The 25,557-nt window shown below is 44.8% G+C and overlaps 1 protein-coding gene across 1 annotated transcript in view; it reads right to left on the bottom strand.

The window, feature by feature from the left end:
- Positions 1 to 25,557, bottom strand: part of CFAP20DC (CFAP20 domain containing) — a 396,453-nt gene that overhangs the window by 339,049 nt on the left and 31,847 nt on the right. The window contains exons 3-4 of the mRNA XM_069736631.1: positions 14,392 to 14,481; positions 11,113 to 11,206 (exon numbers count right to left, since the gene is read on the bottom strand). Coding sequence (XP_069592732.1) covers positions 11,113 to 11,206; positions 14,392 to 14,481 — 184 coding nt within the window. The remainder of the gene's footprint in view (positions 1 to 11,112; positions 11,207 to 14,391; positions 14,482 to 25,557) is intronic.

Below are 25,557 nucleotides of genomic sequence, written 5' to 3'. Positions count from 1 at the left end.
GAAAAGACAAAGAAAGAGGAATTATCTGTTGCCACCACCTGCAAAGCCATTCTCTTTTTTTGGTGGGGTTTGCCTTTCCAGTGCTCCTGTTGTCACTGTCATTTTCACTAAAGCATGTGCTATTGATTCACAATCACTGTTGCTTCTTAACTGGTCAGATTGCTTTCCCTGAAATTTAAAGGGAGACTGTCAAAACAATACAACTCCACCCAAAACTGTTCAAATGGTGATTTTGTTACCTGAAAGATAATGTAATCCATACAACCTTTATATATGTAAGTTCCTGTTACTAAAAAAAAAAAAACTGGTTTAATTCATATGCAAATGAGGCTTTACCACTCTGGGAGTGTCAAAGCACTTCCCAAGCCTCTGCATCCCTGGCTCTTTTCCCCGCCCACCCCTCCTTCCTATGCTTGATTGACAGCCCGCTGGCTGAGTTGTTAATCCAGTGAGCTTTCAGTCAAGCAGAGGAGGGGGTAGCTGAGCAGGAAATAAAGCCAGGGATGACAAGTTGGACAGGGGCAAAGAAACGGGAAATAATGCAGCCGGGAAGTCTCCTGAGGCCAAACATTTACAAGTGTTTTCTCAAAATCATAAACGGAAAACAGCAAAGTGCTGGTAAGAACAAGCAATTTACTTATTTAAAAAAACATCTAATTTCTCAAAAATGGAGGGATTTTTTTTAAATATTTTTGTGCACTACTCTTTGCCCAGATTACCAGTTACCTCTGCAATCTATAAGCAGTAGCCAGTTGCCAAGAGCGCAGCGCTTACAAACTCTTTGCTGTAAAGCTTGTAAGCGCCTCTCTGAAATTGGATTCAGTGCCACTTTGGTCCTACGATGCTGCGGAGGCAAAAGTGCCTTTACTATAGGAGAGCACACACTTCAGGACAGCAACTGGACATTGCCTCTGGCATGTACGTTCAATCATTCAGGATCACCACATTGGTTTTATACATAAAATAATAGGTAATTCCTTAAACAGGAGTTTTTTTCAGAGTCGCTTCATTTTTCATTTTACGACATATTGCAGCAAATAAAAATGTTTTCACTGTAATTCATCAAGGAGCGGCCAAACTTTTTCCATGCATCATATATTCTTTTATTGCGCAAAATGCCTTACTCCAAGACTTTACACACTGGAATTCTAACATCGAAAGAGATGAATTCAATTCAATGAAAAAGGTCCCGATTATCAAAAACATCTGAAAGGAGCATCAAACGTGCGTTTACGCTTTGCTCTGCTCTTGAAGCATTCACCAGGACTCCATGTACCGCTGAAAGCAAGGAAAACGGACATAAAGGACTCCATGTCCCTTTCACATGCTTGCGGTTTAATGAGCATGACGCCATTCATTCAATTGAATGGTCAACGACACGGTACCTGGGAATAAAAATATCAGGGGAAACAACTTTGGAGTAATGCAGTGGGTGGCGATGGCCTACTTATCTCACAATAACAAGGAGAAGTCGGATGGGCGTGTAGGAATCATAGCAAATTGCAGGGGATCCTTACCGCGGTGGCTGCTATTTCATAAATCCTTACGGTATGAGAGACCTATTTATACAGGTAATTGGTAATTTCTGGACTATTAATTAAAATAATAGTAATAATACAAGAAAACTGTCCAGTTCTGTAATTTCACAGTGTATCTGGTTGCCATATTGCTTCCACATTGCTATAGGAATTCAATAAGGAGCTAATGCTAGTCAATGGAGCCCGAAACGTATCTGGCATCTCGTTTTCAGACTTCACTGACCTCAATGGGGCTGAATTGACTTTCTCACCCATTGCTATTATTATTATGTCACTTTTCATTTCTCTCCCTAATACATATAGATTTAAATTACTGAATCCATCCTTGTCTCTTTTTTTTCTCCTATGTCTTGTCTTTGGTTATATTTTAAATGCACAATACCATCTTAAGAAGGGACTTCACAATTTCTATGCCCTCACTTTTCTAATTAGCCAAGACCTCACTGTAGATTCTTAGAAGGGTTATCCAGGATATTTAATTTTTTCATTAGGGGCCTAAGAACTAACAGACCGGTAGCTACTAAATTCCTGTCTGTTCTGCCCAGCGACAATCTCCGCGGCCAGAAAGTGGTCACATACCACTCCTTCTGTTCTCATCACATCGACATAGCAGCGGCTTCTCTTCTGCTCTGGTCTGTTGATAGGGTGTGACTGCCGACATCATACTGATTGACAGCCGGCTACCTGTGCATAACTGCGGGGAGATGGCTGTCAATCAGCATGACATCGGCAGTTATGCCCATCAACAAGAGGAAGTGCGGCGTGGTTAACATTGAGGAGCTGATTGACTGCTCTGGTTAGAACAGTCAGGTTCTGTTGCCTCTGTTAGCATCTACTTTCCTGCTAGTTTTTAGGCCCATAGTAAAAAAAAAACAGCCATGGACAACTCCTTTAATATGAAGGATGAAACTTTACGGGAAGTTCACACAATTTCCAGTGAAAATCTTCAAATCTCTACAGGAAACTTTGTGGTGGCAGATGCTCCAAAATTGTACGGATCTTGCAACAGGCTTCCCTGCGGAGTGAAAAACTTAAAAAAAGACAATCACCTGTACAAATTGAAAAACGAGGAAAACAAATCAATATCCGAGTAGAAAATAAAACCAATAAAACCAGTGCCGAAAGTGGCGCCATCAAGAGATGGAGTGGTGGGAGCTTTCTCTAGCAGAATGATATATCACCAATGTCTGATGGATGGCGGTCCACCTGTTGTGACCATCACCAGTCAGACACTGGTGGCAAATCCTAGAATCTACCAGCTTTAATTAACAGCTTTTAATTACTTCATTGCCCATTGTCAACATCTTGATGACATCTACTGTGAGAAGGAAACCATTTCGGCATATACGGTATCTAAGCATCAACCGCTTCCGTTTTCTGATTCAATTTACTCCATTAAATATTAGTATTCATAAACTGCGTTCCAGTTTTTAGTTCTAATATCGTATGATGAATGGCAATGTGAGAATCTGGAATCGAAACACTTTATATTAATGTTAGCAATAAACAAATTAAAGACTAATTTTTTTGTAGGGATATAATAATTTACTATAAAGTTCTGCTGATAGAAAAAAATTGAGAATATGCTAGCAACTTCGCAATAATTAATCTCCCAACCATTAGCACCAGACTGCATTCTTAATACATCTTTTGTTTTTTTATTATTATTATTTTGTACCTATACAGAGAATTTGTGAATCTCCTGCCTTCACGAGTATTGCTATTTATTTTATAGTAGACAGGATTTAGGACTCGTACCTATAGATCAACATGGCTGCCGATTTTCTATGAAGGATAAAGAAAAACAAGCTATGTCAATTAATGTTGTCACTTTGGCTGTCTAACAGTTCTAAAGCCAAATGACAATATTGCACTCTCTAAATATGTAGTGTGATTGTCCAAAATTAAATATTCAGTATTAAGCCACGTTCACACATTCAGTATTTGGTCAGTATTTTACCTCCGTATTTGTAAGCCAAAATCAGATGTTGGTGATAAATGCAGAAGCGGTGACGTTTTTCTTTTATACTTTTCCTCTGATTGTTCCAATCCAGACGGGGGCAGGAGTAGGGCGCAGCTAGACGGTGGCCCCCCATGGCTGCATTTGGCCGGGAGGTCTTTTTTGAATAATGCCATTGGTTGTGATAGGAGGATTGCAGCGGGGGAGGAGCTATAAGGAGGGGGAATTTGGGAGGAAAAGTGCGGGAAAACCGCCATTCCATCCCATATTCTAGGCTGAGGCAGACGTACCTGATGGAGTCAGCGGAATCACTGATGTCCCGGCTGCAGGAGGTGGCTCGGTCCAGGAGGGGAGGTTGGCTTGAAGCCCAGCTGTCCTCAATCCTAGGAGCTGCAGAGGGATCCGGAGTGAGCGCACGGGGCAGGAGAACCAGGCCCCCAGAAAGACTTTCCCCCGAAGTTGCGGCGCGTGGCAGGCGCAGGCTCCGGAGCCCCTCCAGGGACCCTGCGGGCGGTGAGTCCAGCGGCGCTGCCCCCTCCCGCCGCTCACGCTCCGGCAGGAATCCACCTACCCGGCCTGCATGCTCCCGGCGTCAAGCCCAGGACACCGCTGCTGCTGCTGTGAGCGTCGGGCTGGAAGTGCGGCCTGTACAAGCCAGGCAGCGCGCAGCCGGCGTTCCCCTGGATTCCAGCCAGTCCCTGGTGCTCAGGGGGGCGGTCAGCAGCAGCAAGAAGAGGAGCGTAGCAGGGACGGGCAGCGGCGGCAGTGAGGAGTACGGACCCTCCACCTGCGGCAGGCACCTCCAGCGCAGCTCCTTCCAGGGTGCCTGCTGGGATCACCACCAGGCGCCAACAAGCAGCAGGCAGGCAGCAGCTGGGAGCCCCCCTGCTGCCTGCATCCAGGGTGCAGCGAAGTGAGGAGAGAGAGGCAGGCAGCAGTGTCGAGCTGCCTGCTGGTCAGCAAGGAAGGGGATACGACCGGGCTGGCCCGTCCGGGTCTGCGCATCAGGATCGGTCAAGGTCACCTGTGAGGTTTCCAGAGCGAAGATCTGCATGTACCCGGAACCCATCGGGTGGCGAGGTGGCCGGGGCTAACAATGCAGCGGTCCCAACACACTCAGGTCCCCCCTGGTGATGAGGAGGCCAGGGGCGTGGGCCTGGGGCAGCAACGTAGCGAGGAGGTGTCGGCGTCCAGCAGCGATCGTCACAGAGGGACGGAGCGACAGGGATCCGGAGGTTCGGCTGGCAGGGACACAGCACCCGCGCAGCAATGTGAGTATGATTCCATTGGGGCCGCGTGGTAGGGAGTGAGGACCGGCAGAGGGGTGGGCTGATTGTGGCAGAGGTGCCAGGCCTGCAGGATTTATTGCAAGGTATGTCGCAAATTTTGCGGAGACTAGATGTCAGGGCGGCAACTGCGGTCGCTACATCGCCAGTTGGGGCGTGGATTTCAGGGCGGGGGGTGGAGCCCCAGTCGGTGAGTGTGTTGTTGAGTCCTGGTCGGGTGTTGGAAGTAGCATCGTCAGGTGTATCGGTTTCGGTTCAGACAGAGGAGAAAGGCGATATGGTTAAATTAGATGACAGAGCAAAAGGGGAAGTTTATGTGTGCTTTGAAGGGCCGTTGGGAGCTCATTTGAAGGAGGTAAAAGAAAAAATTTGGCGGGATGAGTACGTGGAAATTTTTTCCCTGCTTCCTTTGGAAAAGTTTAACTTAGATAAAGGAAAAAAAACGATAGCAAAAAGGAGGAGGAAGAAAAGCGGAGGTGGAGATTAATTCCGCAGACATTTGTGAATTGGTTGCAGGCATTTGCGATATTGGCGAGTGTGGTGGGGGAGAAGTCGCCTGAGAATTGCTCGGGATTGTTTTGTTGTTTAGACTCGATTGGGGAAGCGCATCGTACATATGGCGGCCAGACGTGGCTGCGGTATGATGAGCAGTTTAGGCAGAGAAAGGCGGTGAGGCCAGAAATTAGGTGGGACCAGAAGGATATAGGCCTTTGGTTGAAGGTTATGGCCCCAGCTAGGCATGGGCAGTCCTTTCACGGGAGTGGAGGTGGTGGCAACCAGCAGGCGGGACATGGAAGCGGTAGTCAGGGAGCACAGGGATCAAAGGAGAAGTCCGGAACCTGCTGGCAGTTTAATGACGGCCAGTGTAAATACGAGAATACCTGTAAGTTTAAGCATGTGTGTTCCCATTGTATCGGAAGCTTCCACGGGGCTTCAAAATGTTTCAAGAAAGGGAAAGGAAAGCCAGCATTGGGTGCCGGTCAAGGGGGAGAGCCAGGTGAGACTTCAAGAGATGGCCCCCTTTCAAAATAGGTACCCTGATCAAGTGAAGGCTGGTATTATTTTTCATGGTTTTGCGGATGGTTTTAGGATTCTCCCCTCGGGTCACGAGGTTCCTTTCTTGATTAAGAATTTGCGGTCGGCAATGTTGCATGCCGACGTTGTTGATGTTAAGCTCAAAAAATAAGTGGAGCTGAGTAGGATGTCGGGGCCATTTTTGCACCCGCTGACAGAAGGGATGGTTGTTTCCCCTTTGGGGGTAGTGCCTAAAAAAGAGCCAAATAAATTTCGGTTGATTCAGCATTTGTCATATCCAAAAGGCCGGTCGGTGAATGATGGCATCGCCCAAGAGTTGTGCTCTGTTGAATATACATCGTTTGATGTGGCGGTGCTATGGGTGAGGAGACACGGCCCCGGGGCTTTGTTGGCGAAGACGGATATTGAATCGGCCTTCCGTTTACTTCCGGTGCACCCGGACAGTGTTCCGTTGTTAGGTTGTTTTTGGAATGGTTGTTACTATTTGGATAGATGTTTGCCAATGGGTTGCGCAATTTCTTGTTCCTTGTTTGAGACATTCAGTACTTTCTTGGAGTGGGTGGTTAGGGAAGTTGCGGGAGTTCAGTCAGTTATTCATTATTTGGATGATTTTTTGTTTATTGGTCCGCCTGATTCAGCAGTGTGCCGGAATGAGTTAACGGCTATGTTTTGGGTTGCGGAGCGTTTTGGGGTTCCGTTAGCGGCGGAAAAGACGGAAGGTCCCAGTACCGTTTTGAGTTTTCTGGGCATTTTAATTGATTCCGAGAGAATGGAGTGTCAGTTGCCAGAAGACAAGCTACCCCTCCTGCAACAAGAAGTGGATAGAGTTAGGAAGATGCGGAAGCTGACTTTGAAAGAGTTGCAGTCTTTGTTGGGTATGTTGAATTTCACGTGCAGGATCATACCCATGTGTAGGATATTTTGTCACAGGTTGTTGGTCGCGATGGCAGGGGTGAAGGCGCCTCACCATTTCATTCATTTGAACAAGGAGCACAGGGATGATTTGCTAGTGTGGCAACGTTTTTTGAACAATTACAATGGGCGGTCATTGATTCAACAGGAGGTTTTAACCAATTTTGACTGCGAGATATACACGGTCGCGGCTGGTGCGGCTGGTTTCGGGGCCCTATTGCAAGGGACGGTGGTGTGCGGGACGTTGGCTGGACCATTGGAGGGAGTTGGGCCTTACGAAAAACCTGGCTTTGTTAGAATTGTTTCCTATTGTCGTGGCGGTTTCCATTTGGGGGGGAATGTTCACTAACAGGAGGGTTCGTTTTCAAAGCGACAATATGAGCGTTGTGTCGGTGATTAACAGTTTATCGGCCTCGTCTCCCCCTGTGATTAAGTTGGTGAGGGAGCTGGTTTTCAGGTGCTTGGAGCTGAATGCTTGTATTTTGGCGGTTCATGTGCCAGGTGTCCAGAATTCAATTGCAGATGCGTTGTCTCGTTTTCAGTGGGAGCGTTTTTGGGAATTGGCGCCGGCCGCGGAGATCTTGGGAGAGGAATGCCATTTGTATCTATGGAACGTGATTATGGATGAGTGGGATGGTTGATTCAGGAGTCTGTTACAAGCCAAACCTGGTCATAAAAACGAAGCCTCGTGGCGGGTATGGCAAAGTTGGGTGTCTTGTTGGGGCCATTTGGTATCCGAAGAAGATACGATGTTGGCGGTTTTATTTTTAATTGGCAAGGCAGCCGAGGTAGGTTGGTCGATTTCTAAAGTGAATAAATTCGTTGCTGGACTGGCTTTTGCTTTTAAGTTGCAGGGGTTGGCGGATGCTACAAAAATTTTTTTTGGTTAGACAGGCATTAAGGGGTTTAAGGAGAGGTAATCAGTCACTTGATCGGCACCATCCCATTTCTTTCAGCATTTTAGAACGGTTGGGCGGAGTTTTGGAGACTATTTGTTGTTCAAATTTTGAGTCTGCGTTGTTTCGACTTGCTTTTTCTTTAGCATTTTTTGGGGCAATGCGTGTTGGTAAGCTTGTGTCAAGCTCCAGGGACAGGGCAGGGGGTTTGTTGGCAGAGGATGTGGATTTTTGGATGGGGGGTATCGTTTTTTTGGATTCGGCGTTTGAAGACTGACCAGTTTGGGAGAGGACAACGCGTGGTGTTGGGGAGGGTTAACGAGTCATTGATGTGCCGTAGAGGATGTCTGGAAGCGTATTGGCGATTGTGGTCAGGCAGAGCTAGCTCTTTGTTGTGTCACGCAGAGGGGTCATTTCTGTCTCGTTTTCAGTTTATTGCGGTATTGAAAAGGGGTTTGCAGGAGTTGGGCCTTTCCCCGGATTTGTTCGGGTCGCATTCCTTTAGGATCGGGGCTGCATCGGAAGCTGATAGTTTGGGTTTGGGCGCGGAGGACACACGGAGAATTGGCAGGTGGACTTTGGATCGCTACTTAAGTTACGTTCGTCATTAATTTCTAGGTGGCGTGTTATGATATTGTATTTGATTTGAGTGTTTCTTCGTGTATCTTGTTACAGGTGGTTTCCCCTATTTAGCCTGGATCTTCGGACATTCGTTCGTGCATTGGGGGGCGCTGCGTGCCGATGTCAGGCCGGATGGTAGGCAACTGGGTTTTAGTAGGCGGCAAGTGGTCATTTGTTGGTTGGGATTTAGGGGGATGGTTTGGAGCAGGGCCCTTTCTGAATTTTCGAGCGCTGTTCATTTGGATAGACAGCCTGACATTTTGATTGTGCATTTGGGGGGGATGATTTGGGGGTACGGCTGGTCAGAGAATTAATCAGAGACATACGGCTCGATTTTTTGAGGTTGCGGGTATCGTTTCCGGGTGTGTTGATCGTGTGGTCGGATATTGTGCCTAGGAAGCGGTGGAGAGTAGCTAGATCTTTGAGGGGTATTAACAGAGCTAGGGTAAAGTTAAACAGGGCAGTATCAGGTTTCGTTTCCAGAAATGGGGGTATTAGCGTCAGGCATTTTGAATTGGAGTCGGGGGTTGGTAATTACTGGTTGGAGGACAGAGTTCACTTAAATGCGATTGGAATTGATTTGTGGACTTTGGTATTACAAGAAGGGGTGGAAAGGGCGTTGGTGGCGTTGGGGCACTCACGAGCCTGAGATGGTCAGGGCTGTTCGTGTGTGGTGGGGGGGTGGGGGTTCTTGGAGTTGACGCTGATTGGTAGGGGGAAGGAATTGGAACATAATTACAGGCAATTTAAAATGTTGTGGGGTTTGATCTGGCATTTTGGTATGGGCTCTGGACGGGGTTTTGCCCTGGGAGCTGTTGGTGGTTTTTCTCTTCCCGGAACGGGATGTACGGTGCCCTCGAGCTGGTGATGTACGGCTGAGGGTAATATGGTGGTCGATCTTCTTTTTGGGGTTTTGCCAGATCTTTTAGCTCCAAGAACCCTCCCCTCGAATTTATATATTGATTGTATTACTGTTTATGTTATTTTTGTTAATAAAAGTTGGCTGCTGTGGCCAAAATATCCAAAAAGAATATAATTGGTTGTGTTTTATTTAAGGAATGGGTTGGGACAGTAGGTCAGGGTTTGGCGGTATTTAGGATTACACCCGAAGGAAAAACCATGCTCGGCATACGTGGCCATGGTTTTGGATTACAAATACTGATGTAAAATACTGACCAAATACTGCCGTGTAAAAGCGCCTTACTCGCAGAACCACACGAATGTTTTCATGGTCATTGTCTGGACTTTCCAGTATATGTGATTTGGTGCATGAGTGGCATAACACGGGATCTGTGGCTGTTCAAAAAAAATATAGTTAATATAGACAATCATGTTTTTGGACAGCTGCCATTGTTGTAGACATCCAAGAGAGGATTATGAGAAGCCAAAGAATATCGCCATAAAAATGATCCCAACGGATGCAGAATAACATGTTGATATTGTCATGATCCAGACAGGGTTTTGAGTCCTGTTTTCCCTTTTCCCGGTCTGATCATGTCAGGGGTTAACTTTTCTCAGCCTCAGTCTGGTTTCAGGTTTTGCTATTTATCTCTGTTGCATCCTGCAGGCTGTGTCAGTCATAGTTTTGCCTACGGTGTGTGTAGCTGACTCTGGTATATGCTGATTTGTCCTGCTGCTTTAGCTGCCTGAACCCGTGTCTCTGTTTTTTCCCCTGTTCCCGTCTTGACTCAGTGTTTCCCTTTAGGGTGCAGACCTGTATCCTGACCTGTTCTTGTCTTCGGTCTTTGGCTTATCCGCTCCTGACTGTTACTGACCTTTTGGCTTGTCTCTGACTCTGTGTTTTGTCTTTTCCTTTGGTACTGCGCTACTGACTATATAGAACTGGTTTGTTTGACTATTCTGCTGCCACCTGTGGTAGCCTCACTGATGCACTGCAGGTCAGCTCTGTTTTGGTGCAGACCTGCTTCCTCTCTACTGTCATTTAGTGAAGCCTACACCTACCAGCATTGCAGAATCTTGACAGATATGTACTGGAATCATGTCACGTGAAGCAATTGGGTGTAAGTTGTGGAAAAGTAAGAGCTCATTCACACATCAATTTTTCACATATGTGTGCTACCCATGTTTTTCACAAATAGCACCCATACCTACAAAAGACTAAGGGAATGTTCATATTTCCGTGATTTTTTGGTTCCTGTGTGGTCAGTGTAAAATCATGGAGACATGTCTGATATTGATTTGCGTGATGGATCAACCTCACCAGTGAAAGTCCATGAGTCCATGAAAAATTTGGAAACCAGCCAAGTGAGGTCCATTTTTTTACAGACTGATGGATAGGAGAAGGTGAAGAAACATTTATTTTTCTCAACAGAGAAAAACTGATAAAATTCTGATGAAAAACACTGCTGAAACTTGTCTGATTTTCTTACGAGAAAATCACTTAAGTATTCATGAGCCTTTAAAAGGGGAATAAAAAGAAAAATGTGACGTATTACAATTGGTTGCTGGATATAATTGTGGACCCGTCGAACCGCAGTTCCACATGGTATGGTAATCTAAATAATTATAAGTAATGGCCCACAGAAAAGTCACAGGAGATGCTCTGAGAACAACTCCATCATCCAAAACTCAACGTTTGGCACAAGGCATTGGTTACACGACTTGATGGTCAACTTTGCACCAAAATTTGAGACTTTTGTATGCCAGTGGTCTAGAGGAAAACCAAAACTATATTCCAGTCATATTTATCATGTTACATAAATAAATGTGGCGTAATTTGTAATATTCTCACATAACATGATGCACTTAGATAAATCTATTGACAAATCTCCCCCAATGGGTCTGTTTTCTTGGCCAAATAAGGGTAAAGTTAGGACAAAGCCCGACGCTTCCAGGACACTTACGCATTTGCTTGTTCTCCTTTGGCAGCTGCATCTTGATCGTCTGGCTGCTTCCTTCAAGGACAAAGACGAAACTCTTCACTCCCTTATCAAAGTCCTTGAATCATATTAATAAAAATATAATAAATTAGCCATCAAATGCTATTAGAAAAATCACTGAGCAGAACTGATCAAAGAAGATTCTATTTTTTTTTCATTTTTTTTTTCTTTTTCATTTTGGAATAGCAGACGTTAAACCCCCCAGGAGCGTCTGATCACAGGTAATGTACTGTAAGCGGCTGAATGATGGGTGAATGCTGTTCATTAAACCACGCACCAATTGTCCTAATCAATTTTGCTAAAGCATGTTATTATTTTTAGATTAAAAATAAATCAGCTGCTACGACACTCACCGCTGTGTGAAATGTACGAGTGCTGCCATTACTATGTATTATCACCCTGCAGTACGGATTTAAAGGAAACTTTATGCTCTTTAATGAAATCAATGTCATTTATTATAAGGCATGCTGTTTGCTAGTAAAAGGTTAGAATAGGTTTAGATTGTTGCCTAGCAAAATGATATATAGCCAGTGGGTGACTACATTCGATTTTAATACTTTTTTAATACTTTTATTGACACTAATGTGGTAATTCCAGGGTATGTACATGTAATAGTAATGGCTTTTCTGCTCATTGTATGTCTGAAAGGAAAACTCAGAAGATCCCCAAATTGTACTCCTTTTTTTACATTACAGCTAATACAGGGATTTATCTCCAACCTGGACATCATTCTTAAAAGGCTTAGTCTGATTTATAAAACTGAGTTAAAAGGTGTTATCTCATTATGTTAAAAAGTTCCCACTCCAAATGCCGCTTCTTCACTGACTCAGGAACAGTTTTTGTTTTTTTTCTGTGCCGCTCCGTTCCAAAGTTATGCCCCTGGTAATAATAGTGCAAATGTTCCCTTCGAAACATTCCAAAACATGACTCTGTGGGCGTTTCCTTTTTCTCTTCTGATGCTGTCCAATCAAAACACGGCCACGCCCCCATACAAGTCTTGTCGTATACGCGCAGAAGAGAATGCTTGCACTATTACCGAGGGCTACATCTTTGTAACGGAGGGACGCAGAAAAAAAAGGAAAACTGTTCCAAAATCAAGAGGACAGCAGAAATTGAAGAAGATATCCAGCTTAAATTTAAGTTTCCAGCAAAAAGTTCTCTTTAAATGGTCAAAATTGCTGAGTGCTTAAAAGAACAAGCAACTTCTTATTTGACGTATTGTTAAAAATCCTCTTTGTTCTCAAGAACGTAAAGATTTTTAATTCTATCGTGTACTTAGAGTTGTCTACACTACCGGCAATCTCTGTAGTCTACTACTTAGGCAAGGAGAACGTTGCTTACATGCTTTTTCTAAAGTCCGGTTGTCCAGTTCACTGCATCCATGGAGCCTCGGTGTCTCTGCTCTCCTACGATGCTACAGAGGCAAAGTTTCCTTTGCTGTAGCAGAGAAAGCACGGCTCAAACCAGCAGGGTATCCATGCAGCTGGTCTGGACCATCAGTCATCAGGAGCACACCATCAAGAAGCTGGGAGGCAGTGAAGCGGTGTGCTCCTGAAGATCAATGTTGAGAGACCCTTTAGAAGGCCCCTATTTAAGATCCTCATCCAAGACTGGTCTCAATGAATGTCTGTAACTCTGGAGGACCTGTCCTGTCCTGGATTACACCAATAATCCATTGATGTGAGTTGGCACAATGTGCATAATTTCTCCTGCGGAGGAAATCTGAGCATTTATTGTCAACTGATTGCTAGGGATCCCAGTAAGAAAACACTTCATAATCCCTTCTAACAAATAGGGATGATCGAAAGTGTAGAATTCCTTCATGAAATACTTTTTGTCCATTACACAGTAGAGTCTACAATAAAATTAGTGATATAACCCCTGACTATATGATGAATCAAGTCATAAGGACTAGTGATGAGTGAATATACTCGTTACTCGAGATTTCCCGAGCACGCTCAGGTGTCCTCCGAGTATTTTTTAGTGCTCGGAGATTTAGTTTTTCTTGCCGCAGCTGAATGATTTACATCAGTTAGCCAGCATAAGTACATGTGGGGGTTGCCTGGTTGCTAGGGAATCCCCACATGTCCTTATGGTGGCTAACAGATGTAAATCATTCAGCTGCAGCGAAAAAAGCTAAATCATCGAGCACTAAAAAAATACTCGGAGGACCCCCGAGCGTGCTCGGGAAATCTCGAGTAACGAGTATATTCGCTCATCACTAATAAGAACATCACATAAATGGTCATCAGCTCTCAATCTTGTGGATATGTCCTGTCCATACACCACATAGTAGACAATTATCTGAACAAATGGCCGCTTTCTTACCCTACATTTTCCCTACTGTTGCTGTTGTATCGGAACCCAGGTCCACGGCAATCAGGTGATTGCCATGGCAGGTCCCATTTGAAAAGGGTTGTCTACAGTGAGGCATGGTTAGTTATCACACTTGCACTTATGTCATGGCAAATATGAGCCCCTTTTTATTTCTGTTTTTTTGGGATGCTGTTTTGGATGAAGAGTAGGGATTAGCGAACGTGCTGGGATAAGGTGTTATCTGAGCATGCTCGGGTTCTAGCCGAGTGTCTTCGGCGTGCTCGAATAATACGTTCGAGTCCCCGTGGCAGCATGTCTCGTGGCTGTCCAATAGCCGCAAAACATAAATGGATTGTCTGTTTGTTAGGCAATCCCTGCATGTGTTGTGGCTGTCGAATAGCCGCAAGACATGCAGCCGCAGGGGCTCGAACATATTTTTCGAGCATGCCAAAGATACTTGGTTGGCACCCGAGCATGCTCAGATAACACCTTACCTCAGCACGTTCGCTCGTCACTATGAAGAACCCCTATTATCCCACAGTCAGACACAACATTGCCCCTTAATAAAACCAGCATAGAAAACTATGTCAACAACGGCTGTCTGTTGAATATCTGTAATATTTATATCCAATCATGGCTTCATTATATAGTCAGGTCAGATCGGGTGTTGACTATTAGGTATATTGATCCATTTGGTAAAAGCTATAAAAAAAAGACAAAATCTAAAAAAAAATTGATATCTCAACAATCTAATATATTAATAAAATTAACGGAATAAGATCTAACACGAGTCAAAAAGTAATATAAAATTATCCAAATTAAATCTGAAGTGTGCAGCCAGAAATGCTGCTCTTCCACAAAATGTAAAGGTTACCATCTGGAAATATAGAGAGAGGCTTATATAAAATTTACTGTATTAGTCCTTACTTTCCAGATTGCTGATTGACTTCCAAATAGTCTCCACTTGGCCACGGGATCCTTTCCCTGAGCACTAAATACTTCAACAAATGGTCCCCCCTGAAAGACATTACATGTAAATGCAAACTATTAGCAACATAGAGAAGATATATACAGTACCTTGAAAAAGTATTCATACCCCGTTAGCTATCTCACATTTTTTCACATTACACTCACTATCTCAAATGTGTTTCATTGGGATCTTTCTCTACCCGCTTTGCACATCGAAAAGCTGAAATATTTGCCAATTCTTCTTGGCAGACTCGCTCTAGCTCAGTGAGATTGGATGTAGAGCGTTTGTGAACTGCAATTTTCAAAGCACAAGACTTGTAGGGCTGTGACAAGACTAGTCTGGCTTTGTCGCTGTCTGGTTTCTTCCTGCATTGCTCCAGATAATTGACAGGTTTCTCCTTATGTGTACATGTGGATCCTGCGAGCTGGGAGGATTCACAAGTCTGTAGTCACATACAGTGACTGCAGACTTGTACCCCAACCTTGTTGACCCCATTGCACCTTTTCCTCCAGTATCACAGGCTGACGATGGTCATGGAATATACAGTCATGTACGTTGGGGGCCCAACGAAGACCCAAGTGTCCACTATGTAAGTCCTTAGTATTAAATCTTGCTGATTTTTCTTTTTTCATCCTTTCTTATGACATTGATGACATATCGTATGGATAGGACATTTATATCAAATGGCATCACCACTGATGAGCACCGGCCGAATGTAAGCGGTGAATGGAGCCAGAGCTGTGTGGCTCTGTTCACTATATAACGACAGTTTCCAAGAACGGCAGCTCATGTCCTACATACACTGCACAATTAATGGAGCCATGCGGTGCTCACTATGAACTGTGCTCTACAACTGTGCCCCTTTCTCTATTTACATACAGTATGGCCTACTCACAACGGTGAGGTTGCCAAATGTCGGATCTCCACCGATCTGATATAAATGACCAAGGATACATCCTCAATATCGTAAGGAAGGACAATACCTGTAACACACATTTAGGGGACAGATAGGACTATGCCAACAGAATCAGATTACATAAGGTTTATATGCTGTTTGCATGGCGCTCTACAACAGCTGTAGGCAAAAGTGCTACATTGCTTTATTCTTTATTTTAGATGCCTTGAAGCGTTTATGAAATGTTTGCAAACATGGATCCTTCCTTCAAGGGTTAGTTCAGACGAGCGGGGTTTATGGACGTGTGCACCACGGAGCGCACAGGAAAAGCACACATACCATTCATTGCCACACGGGGTACATGGTTGTCCAATGGTCCGCGTGGTCAAATATCATATCATATATTATTCTGGCCGTGAGCACAGCTAAGGGGGTGCACAGGTAGGTTCCCACGCCGTAATATCATAAATGTAAAAGAACCTGGCACTCAACTTCAATGCATGTAGCTTGATTATTTTTTTTATTGTGTAGTACCAACAAAACGTTTCGGTCTAATCGACCTTCAAAAAAGGTCGTATCTTAATATTAGAAATCCTCATAAATGGCGTGGGTACAACAAAATATTCCTATTCCAAATCAAGGGTCCATTACAGTGGTCCTTTTTCTACATGTTGTATATACTTTTGTTATGTTTTGTTTCTTTGGTCCTCTCGAGTTGTACATATGAGAACGTTTATTGATTTGTTTATTTATTTTTTCTCACATTTGTAGTAACTGAAGAAGGTCGATCAGACCGAAACGTTTTGTTGGTACTACACAATAAAAAAATAATCAAGCTACCTGCATTGAAGTTGAGTGCCAGGTTCTTTTACATTTAGGATTTACAGACCAGACTTGTGCATATCCACTGTAAGGACTAGAATACAGAGCTTCACATGGAGCCAGTCACATCTGTATTTGCCGACATGAGTAGCCCGAGTTTTAGTATGGCCACCTGAACTTGGCCTAAACCTACCATATGTTTTTTCATCAGCCTAGAACTTATAAGAACAAGAGTTTACTCAAATCATATTTCGAGATTTTTCCAAATTCCAAAAGCTCAACTATTGTTCTAGGAAAAACCGAGCTCTTCTATTAAGTTCTCATGGCGCGGAGACTCTCGGCTATATCCATCCATGTTGTAATGTGCTCCTTCATATCAGATTCTATCAATCATACAATTTTTACTTTTCTGCCCAAATGAAGGCGACAACATAATTGTATATGATGGCAAATAAAACCATCCACATTATCACAGCGGGAGCCACTAATCCATACGACAGCTTCTTCCAAAACTTTGCACGGTTCAGTAAAACCTGCGCTGCGAAGGGGTGACGTTTTCACAATTACAGTTGCCATAAAAAGGAATCTGGGGGTACAACGCAGGAAGCTCCTGGCGGCCATAACATCTGGAATTGCTGACTGCCTGGCACGCCTTAAGTACTGTTGGCAGTGGAGGGCATCAGGTGCAGGACTTCGTGACTAACCAGCATCTCCTGCCCGATATACTTCTGTTGTGAGTCTGGAAGTTTAGTTGTTTTGTAAAATAGGGAACAATATCTTATAAAAGTCCTATATTACAACAAGGCGATTATCACTATAATTATTCTACAGGCTAAATTACTACCACCATGGATAAATCATAGCCCAGTACTGCAATTTTTGTGTTTGTAATAATGTATTTTTTTAATTTAACTTTCTTAATTATTATTATTATTATTATTAATTTAAAGAATAACGATGCGCTTAGCCAGAGCCAGCGGATCTGATGAGACTTATCATCACTACCTGTACTTTACTGCTATTCACAGACGATTGAGACATCGGGGAATGAGGAAAACATCGGAACATTTTTTGATAATAAATTGGTGAACTTGGGGGAGTCTTTATTAAAATAAAGTGTTTTTTTTTTTTTTGTTTCATTAGAGGGTTAGTAAAGGGGATATCTGATAGACTCCTCTCATAGTAACATAGTAACATAGTAACATAGTTAGTAAGGCCGAAAAAAGACATTTGTCCATCCAGTTCAGCCTATATTCCATCATAATAAATCCCCAGATCTACGTCCTTCTACAGAACCTAATAATTGTATGATACAATATTGTTCTGCTCCAGGAAGACATCCAGGCCTCTCTTGAACCCCTCGACTGAGTTCGCCATCACCACCTCCTCAGGCAAGCAATTCCAGATTCTCACTGCCCTAACAGTAAAGAATCCTCTTCTATGTTGGTGGAAAAACCTTCTCTCCTCCAGACGCAAAGAATGCCCCCTTGTGCCCGTCACCTTCCTTGGTATAAACAGATCCTCAGCGAGATATTTGTATTGTCCCCTTATATACTTATACATGGTTATTAGATCGCCCCTCAGTCGTCTTTTTTCTAGACTAAATAATCCTAATTTCGCTAATCTATCTGGGTATTGTAGTTCTCCCATCCCCTTTATTAATTTTGTTGCCCTCCTTTGTACTCTCTCTAGTTCCATTATATCCTTCCTGAGCACCGGTGCCCAAAACTGGACACAGTACTCCATGTGCGGTCTAACTAGGGATTTGTACAGAGGCAGTATAATGCTCTCATCATGTGTATCCAGACCTCTTTTAATGCACCCCATGATCCTGTTTGCCTTGGCAGCTGCTGCCTGGCACTGGCTGCTCCAGGTAAGTTTATCATTAACTAGGATCCCCAAGTCCTTCTCCCTGTCAGATTTACCCAGTGGTTTCCCGTTCAGTGTGTAATGGTGATATTGATTCCCTCTTCCCATGTGTATAACCTTACATTTATCATTGTTAAACCTCATCTGCCACCTTTCAGCCCAAGTTTCCAACTTATCCAGATCCATCTGTAGCAGAATACTATCTTCTCTTGTATTAACTGCTTTACATAGTTTTGTATCATCTGCAAATATCGATATTTTACTGTGTAAACCTTTTACCAGATCATTAATGAATATGTTGAAGAGAACAGGTCCCAATACTGACCCCTGCGGTACCCCACTGGTCACAGCGACCCAGTTAGAGACTATACCATTTATAACCACCCTCTGCTTTCTATCACTAAGCCAGTTACTAACCCATTTACACACATGTTCCCCCAGACCAAGCATTCTCATTTTGTGTACCAACCTCTTGTGCGGCACGGTATCAAACGCTTTGGAAAAATCGAGATATACCACGTCCAATGACTCACCGTGGTCCAGCCTATAGCTTACCTCTTCATAAAAACTGATTAGATTGGTTTGACAGGAGCGATTTCTCATAAACCCATGCTGATATGGAGTTAAACAGTTATTCTCATTGAGATAATCCAGAATAACATCCCTCAGAAACCCTTCAAATATTTTACCAACAATAGAGGTTAGACTTACTGGCCTATAATTTCCAGGTTCACTTTTAGAGCCCTTTTTGAATATTGGCACCACATTTGCTATGCGCCAGTCCTGCGGAACAGACCCTGTCGCTATAGAGTCACTAAAAATAAGAAATAATGGTTTATCTATTACATTACTTAGTTCTCTTAGTACTCGTGGGTGTATGCCATCCGGACCCGGAGATTTATCTATTTTAATCTTATTTAGCCGGTTTCGCACCTCTTCTTGGGTTAGATTGGTGACCCTTAATATAGGGTTTTCATTGTTTCTTGGGATTTCACCTAGCATTTCATTTTCCACCGTGAATACCGTGGGCTTGATGCCATCTGACATTATACAGCTGACATCAACCCCCAAAAATATTAACCCGATTGCCACTGCACCAGAGCAATTGGGAAGAGCTGGGAAAAGCAACAGAATTGGCGAAATGTGATGCACCAATTCTGGGGTTGCTGCGGGCTGGTATTATTAGGCTACGGGAGGACCTGGCCAGAGGGAGCACAGAAGTGGCGCTATTGTGCCCTCTGCCCTGAGATGTCACAGAGTCTGAAAATGCATAAGACCACCAGAGCTGCGGAGGAACAGGGAGAGGTAAGTATTGCAAGTGACGGGGCCCTAAGCAAACGGGGGCCCCCTTGTGGGCCCCACAGCATGCCAGTGTCCCCGATGGCCAGTGTCCCCCCGCTTGCTCAAGGCCCCAAAACTTTCCCAGGTGCTCTGGGTGGTGACTCCGGTCCGGACTGTTGCCAATGTATTTTGGCCATCTACCCAGAGTTGTTGTAAAACCATGGATGTAAGGAATAGAAAATAGTTGCATCGTTAACCTGCCTAGGTGATTATTGCTACCCACATCAGATCTTCACAGGATGGGAAGGGTAAGTTAACCATGGACTTTCTCAGCCTGATAATGTCAGCCCCCAGCTGTCTTCTTTACATTGACTGGTTATCAAAAATATGGGGAACCCCACGTAATTTTTTACATTTATTTATTTAGTTTCCAGCAGCGACCTGGGAGTCAGCTGGGTCCAGGCGTCTTCCCAATGCTGTTCCCATTGCGTTTAAGAGCTGTTTACATCCATTTCAACGGTTTTTCTTCCCCTAGTTCTCCTATTAGGATCTTCCAAAAAAATGCTCGAGTCTCCCATTGACTTCCATCATACCCATTACTCGAGTCGAGACTGTCCGAGTGTCCGACCTGATCGATTCGAGCACCGAGCACTGGAGCATTTTAATGTCTGATCATCACCACTCAGCACATCTAACATAGCTGTGCTTACCTTTTTCGATTGTTCTTTTGCAAAAGCAGATCACAGTTTGCAAATTTTGCTAATAAAACAAATTTGAACACTTTATATGTAAGAATGATAAATGTGTGTTCTATTATGCACCGCTAACTTCAGTGTTTAACATAATGACACAAGAGATTAAATAAGCCCAGAAGTCTGCCACACATCCAACTTTACCTGGTTTTCTTCTTTTCTCTTTTACAATGCAAAAGCAAAAAATTAAATATTCACCAAAGGCAAACTCGTACATTCACATCATATTTTAGTAGAGTTAATATAATTCTATGCCAAAGGCATAGAGTTCTTATGTGGTGTGGGATGACATAGTACACCGTGGCTTATCCTTCCCGTCCTGGTTATTATGCCCATGTCTGATCACGCTCGTACTATTATCAACTTTGAAATACAAAATCTGAGTTCTGTTTGTGAGTTTGCCCAAAGCAATTTCCTGTACAGGCTCAGTGATTCTCTGAATATTTCCTAAGCTTTTACCCATACACACCTGTATCTGTCATTTTCTGCTTCTGCTTCAATGATATGATAAAAAAACAAATCCTGTCTATATGCTCTAGAAATTCTAAGGGTATGTTCACACGTTCCTGATTTCCATCCTTTTTTTTTCAGGACTGTTTTTTAAAAAACTGCAGCTCTTGGCAGAAAACGCAGGTCCTTTTTTTGGTCCTTTTTTGGTCCTTTTTGATGCGTTTTTTGATGCGTTTTTTGATGCGTTTTTTGATGCAGTTTTCTAGCCAGAGTCTGTGTGTTTTCTAGGAATTTTTTTAGGGTTAAAATGGCTGAAAATACCCTAACCCTACCCCTAACCCTACCCCTAACCCTACCCCTAACCCTACCCCTACCCCTAACCCTACCCCTAACCCTACCCCTACCCCTAACCCTACCCCTATTCTAACCTTAGTGAAAAAAAAAAAAAAATTCTTTATTTTTTTTATTGTCCCTACCTATGGGGGTGACAAAGGGGGGGGGTCATTTACTATTTTTTTTATTTTGATCACTGAGATAGGTTATATCTCAGTGATCAAAATGCACTTCGTAACGAATCTGCCGGCCGGCAGATTCGGCGGGCGCACTGCGCATGCGCCCGCCATTTTGCAAGATGGCGGCGCCCAGGGAGAAGACGGACGGACGGACACCGGGAGGCCGGGTAAGTATAAGGGGGGGAGATTAGGGCACGGGGGGGGGGCATCGGAGCATGGGGGGGCATCGGAGCACGGGGGGTGACATCGGAGCATGGGGGAGGGGCATCGGAGCATGGGGGGGTGGGATCGGGGCAGCCACACTCCACCCACGCACTTCCGCCCGCTTCCCCGCACTTCCTGCTGCAGCGGTTCTGCACCACGAACCGCAATAAAACCCGCAGATCTATTTTTGATCTGCGGGTTTTACTGCGGGTTTGACCTCACAATGGAGGTCTATGGGTGCAGAACCGCTGCTGTTTTACAAAAAGAAGTGACATGGTACTTCTTTTTTACCGCAGCTAATCAGTGCGTTTTTTTTTTTTCAATTCAGGACCATGTGCACAGTGGGTCCTGTTTTCCATAGGGTACAGTGTACTGTACCCTGCATGGAAAACAGCCGCGGAACCGCAGCGGCAAAACCGCTGCGTTTCCGCGGTAAAAAACGCACTGTGTGAACATGGCCTTATTGTTTTTAGCTCTCTTTTAGAATCCTCAGTCTAATGCAAACCGATTAATGGATCAAAAGTATTTAATATGTCTAACCGGAGCAGCGGTTACTGGAACATGCTCCATTTGTATATCCATTTATTAAAAAGGTCCAAAACGTTGTACTGATTTACAGTCTCTCATACAGAGCTCCAAATCTTCTGTATGAACATCGACTTAAAGCAGGGGTGGGCAATTAATTTTCCCTATATTAATATTGAGCAAAATTAAGTATGCTGACCTCCTATGTACTATTTGAGCCTGCACACAGCCCCTTCTATATACCGTAGGATTCTCCACACAGCCCCTGTACACCGTAAAAGTCCCCACATAGCCTCTCCATGATTATCATGAGACCCACATAGCCTCCCCCCCATGTCCAGCATGAAACCCCACATAATCTCCCTATGATCAGCATGAGACCCCACATAGCCTCCCCATGTCCAGCATGAGACCCCACAGTCTCCCTATGATCAGCATGAGACCCCACATAGCCTCCCCATGTCCAGCATGAGACCCCACAGTCTCCCTATGATCAGCATGAGACCCCCTCATAGTCTCCCCATGTCCAGCATGAGACCCCTCATAGTCTCCCTATGTCCAGCATGAGACCTCATATACCCTACCCATGAGACTCCACGTAGCCTCCCCATGACAACCCCATAGCCACTCCATGTCCAGCATGAGGGCCCCATGCAACTTCCCCATGTCCAGCATGAGAGCTCCATACAGTCTCTGCATGCCCAGCATGAGACTTTACATAGCCTCCCCATGAGAGTCCCATACAGTCACCCCATGTCCAGGATGAGAGCTCCATACAACCTCCCCATGTCCAACCTGAGAGCCCCACAGCCTCCTCTTGTCCAGCATGAGAACCGCATAGCCTCCCCATATCCAACATGAGAATCCCATAGCCTCCCTATTACCAGCATGAGAACCCCATAGCCTCCTCTCGTCCAGCCTGAGACCCCATAGCCTCCCTATGTCCAGCATGAGACCCCATAGCCTCCCCATGTCCAGCATTATACCCCATAGCCTACCCATGTCCAGCATGAGAACCCTATAGCTTGCCCATGTTCAGTATGAGAATACAGAAGATGCAGTTAGTGGTGACAGTGGGCGGAGGCAGACAGGCTGGGCAGGCAGGGCAAGGTGTGACCCGTAGGCCACTGTTTTCAGCCCCTGAACTGTCATGGTCCGCGGACTGGACAGGAACTGCCAGAGGGCCAGATATGGCCCATGGGCCACATTTTGCCCAGCTCTGATTTATAGCATACTTGCCTTTTCTCCCAAAACCTGTAGAAAAGCATGCCACGGCTGCCCTCATCCCCCCAAAGAAATACTAGTCTGATGAGTCCAGAAACTATTTGATTCTCATGCTCTGTTACTTATCATATCATAGCTCTTTTTGAATAGGCAGGTCTTCATAAGCAGACTTTCAGCACTAAATGTACAAGAACCTTCTTTCCCTTACATCCCAGTGTGTAACACTCCTTCCATTTTCGCATTGCCTAACCTGATTAGTGATGATCGAGCACTAAAATGCTAGAGTACTTGGTACTGGAATCGAGCAGGTCGGACACTCGGAAGTGCTCGATTTGAGTACCGAGTATAATGGAAGTCAACGGGAAACTGGAGCATTTTTCTGGAAGACCCTAACAGGAGGTCAGGAAAATCGCTGAAATAGATGGAAACAGTGCACAAATGAAATGGGGAAAGCATGGGGAAGAGGCATGGACGCATCTCTGACTCCCAGGTCACTGCTGAGAACACTGTTGTCAGAGTATGACTCCACTTTCACTTTTTAAAATGGATTTTACATTATTACAAAATTAAAAAGAGGTAAAAAAAAGAATCCTCAATCCCCTTAATAGCCGGGCCATCTCTCACTGTATTTCTCTGCCGCCTATGACTAATGTAGATGACATAGTAGAGGGGAAAATAAAACTAAACCCACTGGTAGTCACCGGTAATCTATAATATAACGCTGGGAGCGTCACTCTGTCCGAAGCCTTTATAGACTGCGCAAGCACCGGCGCAGTCTGGGCCTCACAGAGTGACGCTCCCAGGAGATCGCGGTATGCGTTCACACTGAACGCACACCGCGATCTCCAACAGAGAAGCAGGGACCGCCAGGAGGGTGAGTATCACCTATATTCACCTGTCCTCCGTTCCACCGCTGAGCGCCGCCATCTTCCCGGTCCTCGGCCTGTGACCTTCAGTTCAGAGGGTGCGATGACGCGCTTGATGAGCGCCGGAACGGAGGACAGGTGAATTGTTGTGAATTCTGTGGTCGAGCTCCCTCCTGTGGTCATGAGTGGTACTTCGGCTGGTTCTGTCTATGAGCTTCCTCTGGTGGATGTGAGTGGGGCTGCGGCTTCTGAGTTTCCTTCCTCAGGTGACGAGGTTAAGTCGTTAGGTGCTGCTCTATTTAACTCCACCTAGTTCTTTGTTCCTTGCCTCCAATCAATGTTCCAGTATTGGTCTTGCTCTCTCCTGGATCGTCTTGTGGCCTGTCTGCCCTGCATAAGCTAAGTTCTGCTTGTGTTACTTTTGTTTGCTATTTTTCTGTCCAGCTTGCTATATTGGTTTTTCTTGCTTGCTGGAAGCTCTGGGACGCAGAGGGAGCACCTCCATGCCGTTAGTCGGTACGGAGGGTCTTTTTGCGCCCTCTGCGTTGTTGTTTGTAGGTTTTTGTGCTGACCGCAAAGCTATCTTTACTATCCTCGGTCAATTCAGTAAGTCAGGCCTCACTTTGCTAAAACCTATTTCATCTCTGTGTTTGTATTTTCATCTTACTCACAGTCATTATATGTGGGGGGCTGCCTTTTCCTTTGGGGAATTTCTCTGAGGCAAGGTAGGCTTATTTTTCTATCTTCAGGACTAGCTAGTTTCTCAGGCTGTGCCTGAGGCGCCTAGGTCTGGTCAGGAGCGCTCCACGGCTACCTCTAGTGTGGTGTGATAGGATTAGGGATTGCGGTCAGCAGAGTTCCCACGTCTCAGAGCTCGTCCTATGTTATTAGTAACTATCAGGTCACTTTGTGTGTTCTTAACCACCAGGTCCATTGTGTTTCTGAATCACCAGTTCATAACAGTGAATATAGTAAGTGCTGGGGGGCCTGAGCTGGCGGCGATACCGGCACCTGACCCCCACAGCGCGCCGGTGTCCCCGCCTGCTCAGGCCCACCAGCACTTGGCGCCCAGCGACCATAGGTGAGTATGTTTTTTTGTTTTTTTTATATTGCAGCAGCAACATACGGGGGCATATAGAATGGAGCATGTTAAGGGGGCCATCAACCATAATGGAGCAGTGTACGGGTGCATATAGAATGGAGCATGTTAAGGGGGCCATAAACCATAATGGAGCAGTGTACGGGGGCATATAGAATGGAGCATGTTAAGGGGGCCATCAACCATAATGGAGCAGTGTACGGGGGCATATAGAATGGAGCATGTTAAGGGGGCCATCAACCATAATGGAGCAGTGTACGGGGGCATATAGAATGGAGCATGTTAAGGGGGCCATAAACCATAATGGAGCAGTGTACGGGGCATATAGTATGGAGCATCTTATGGGGCCATAAACCATAATGGAGCAGTGTACGGGGGCATACACTATGGAGCATCTTATGGGGGCCATAAACCATAATGGAGCAGTGTACGGGGCATATACTATGGAGCATCTTATGGGGCCATAAACCATAATGGAGCAGTGTACGGGGGCATATACCATGGAGCATCTTATGGGGGCCATAAACCTTTATGGAACAGCGTACGGGGCATACACTATGGAGCATCTTATGGGGGCCATAAACCTTTATGGAGCAGTGTACGGGGGCATATACTATGGAGCAT

Source organism: Ranitomeya imitator, chromosome 8 (assembly GCF_032444005.1).
Source record: "Ranitomeya imitator isolate aRanImi1 chromosome 8, aRanImi1.pri, whole genome shotgun sequence".
Classification (NCBI taxonomy): Eukaryota; Metazoa; Chordata; class Amphibia; order Anura; family Dendrobatidae; genus Ranitomeya; species Ranitomeya imitator.
This window is presented reverse-complemented; position numbering and strand designations above follow the sequence as displayed.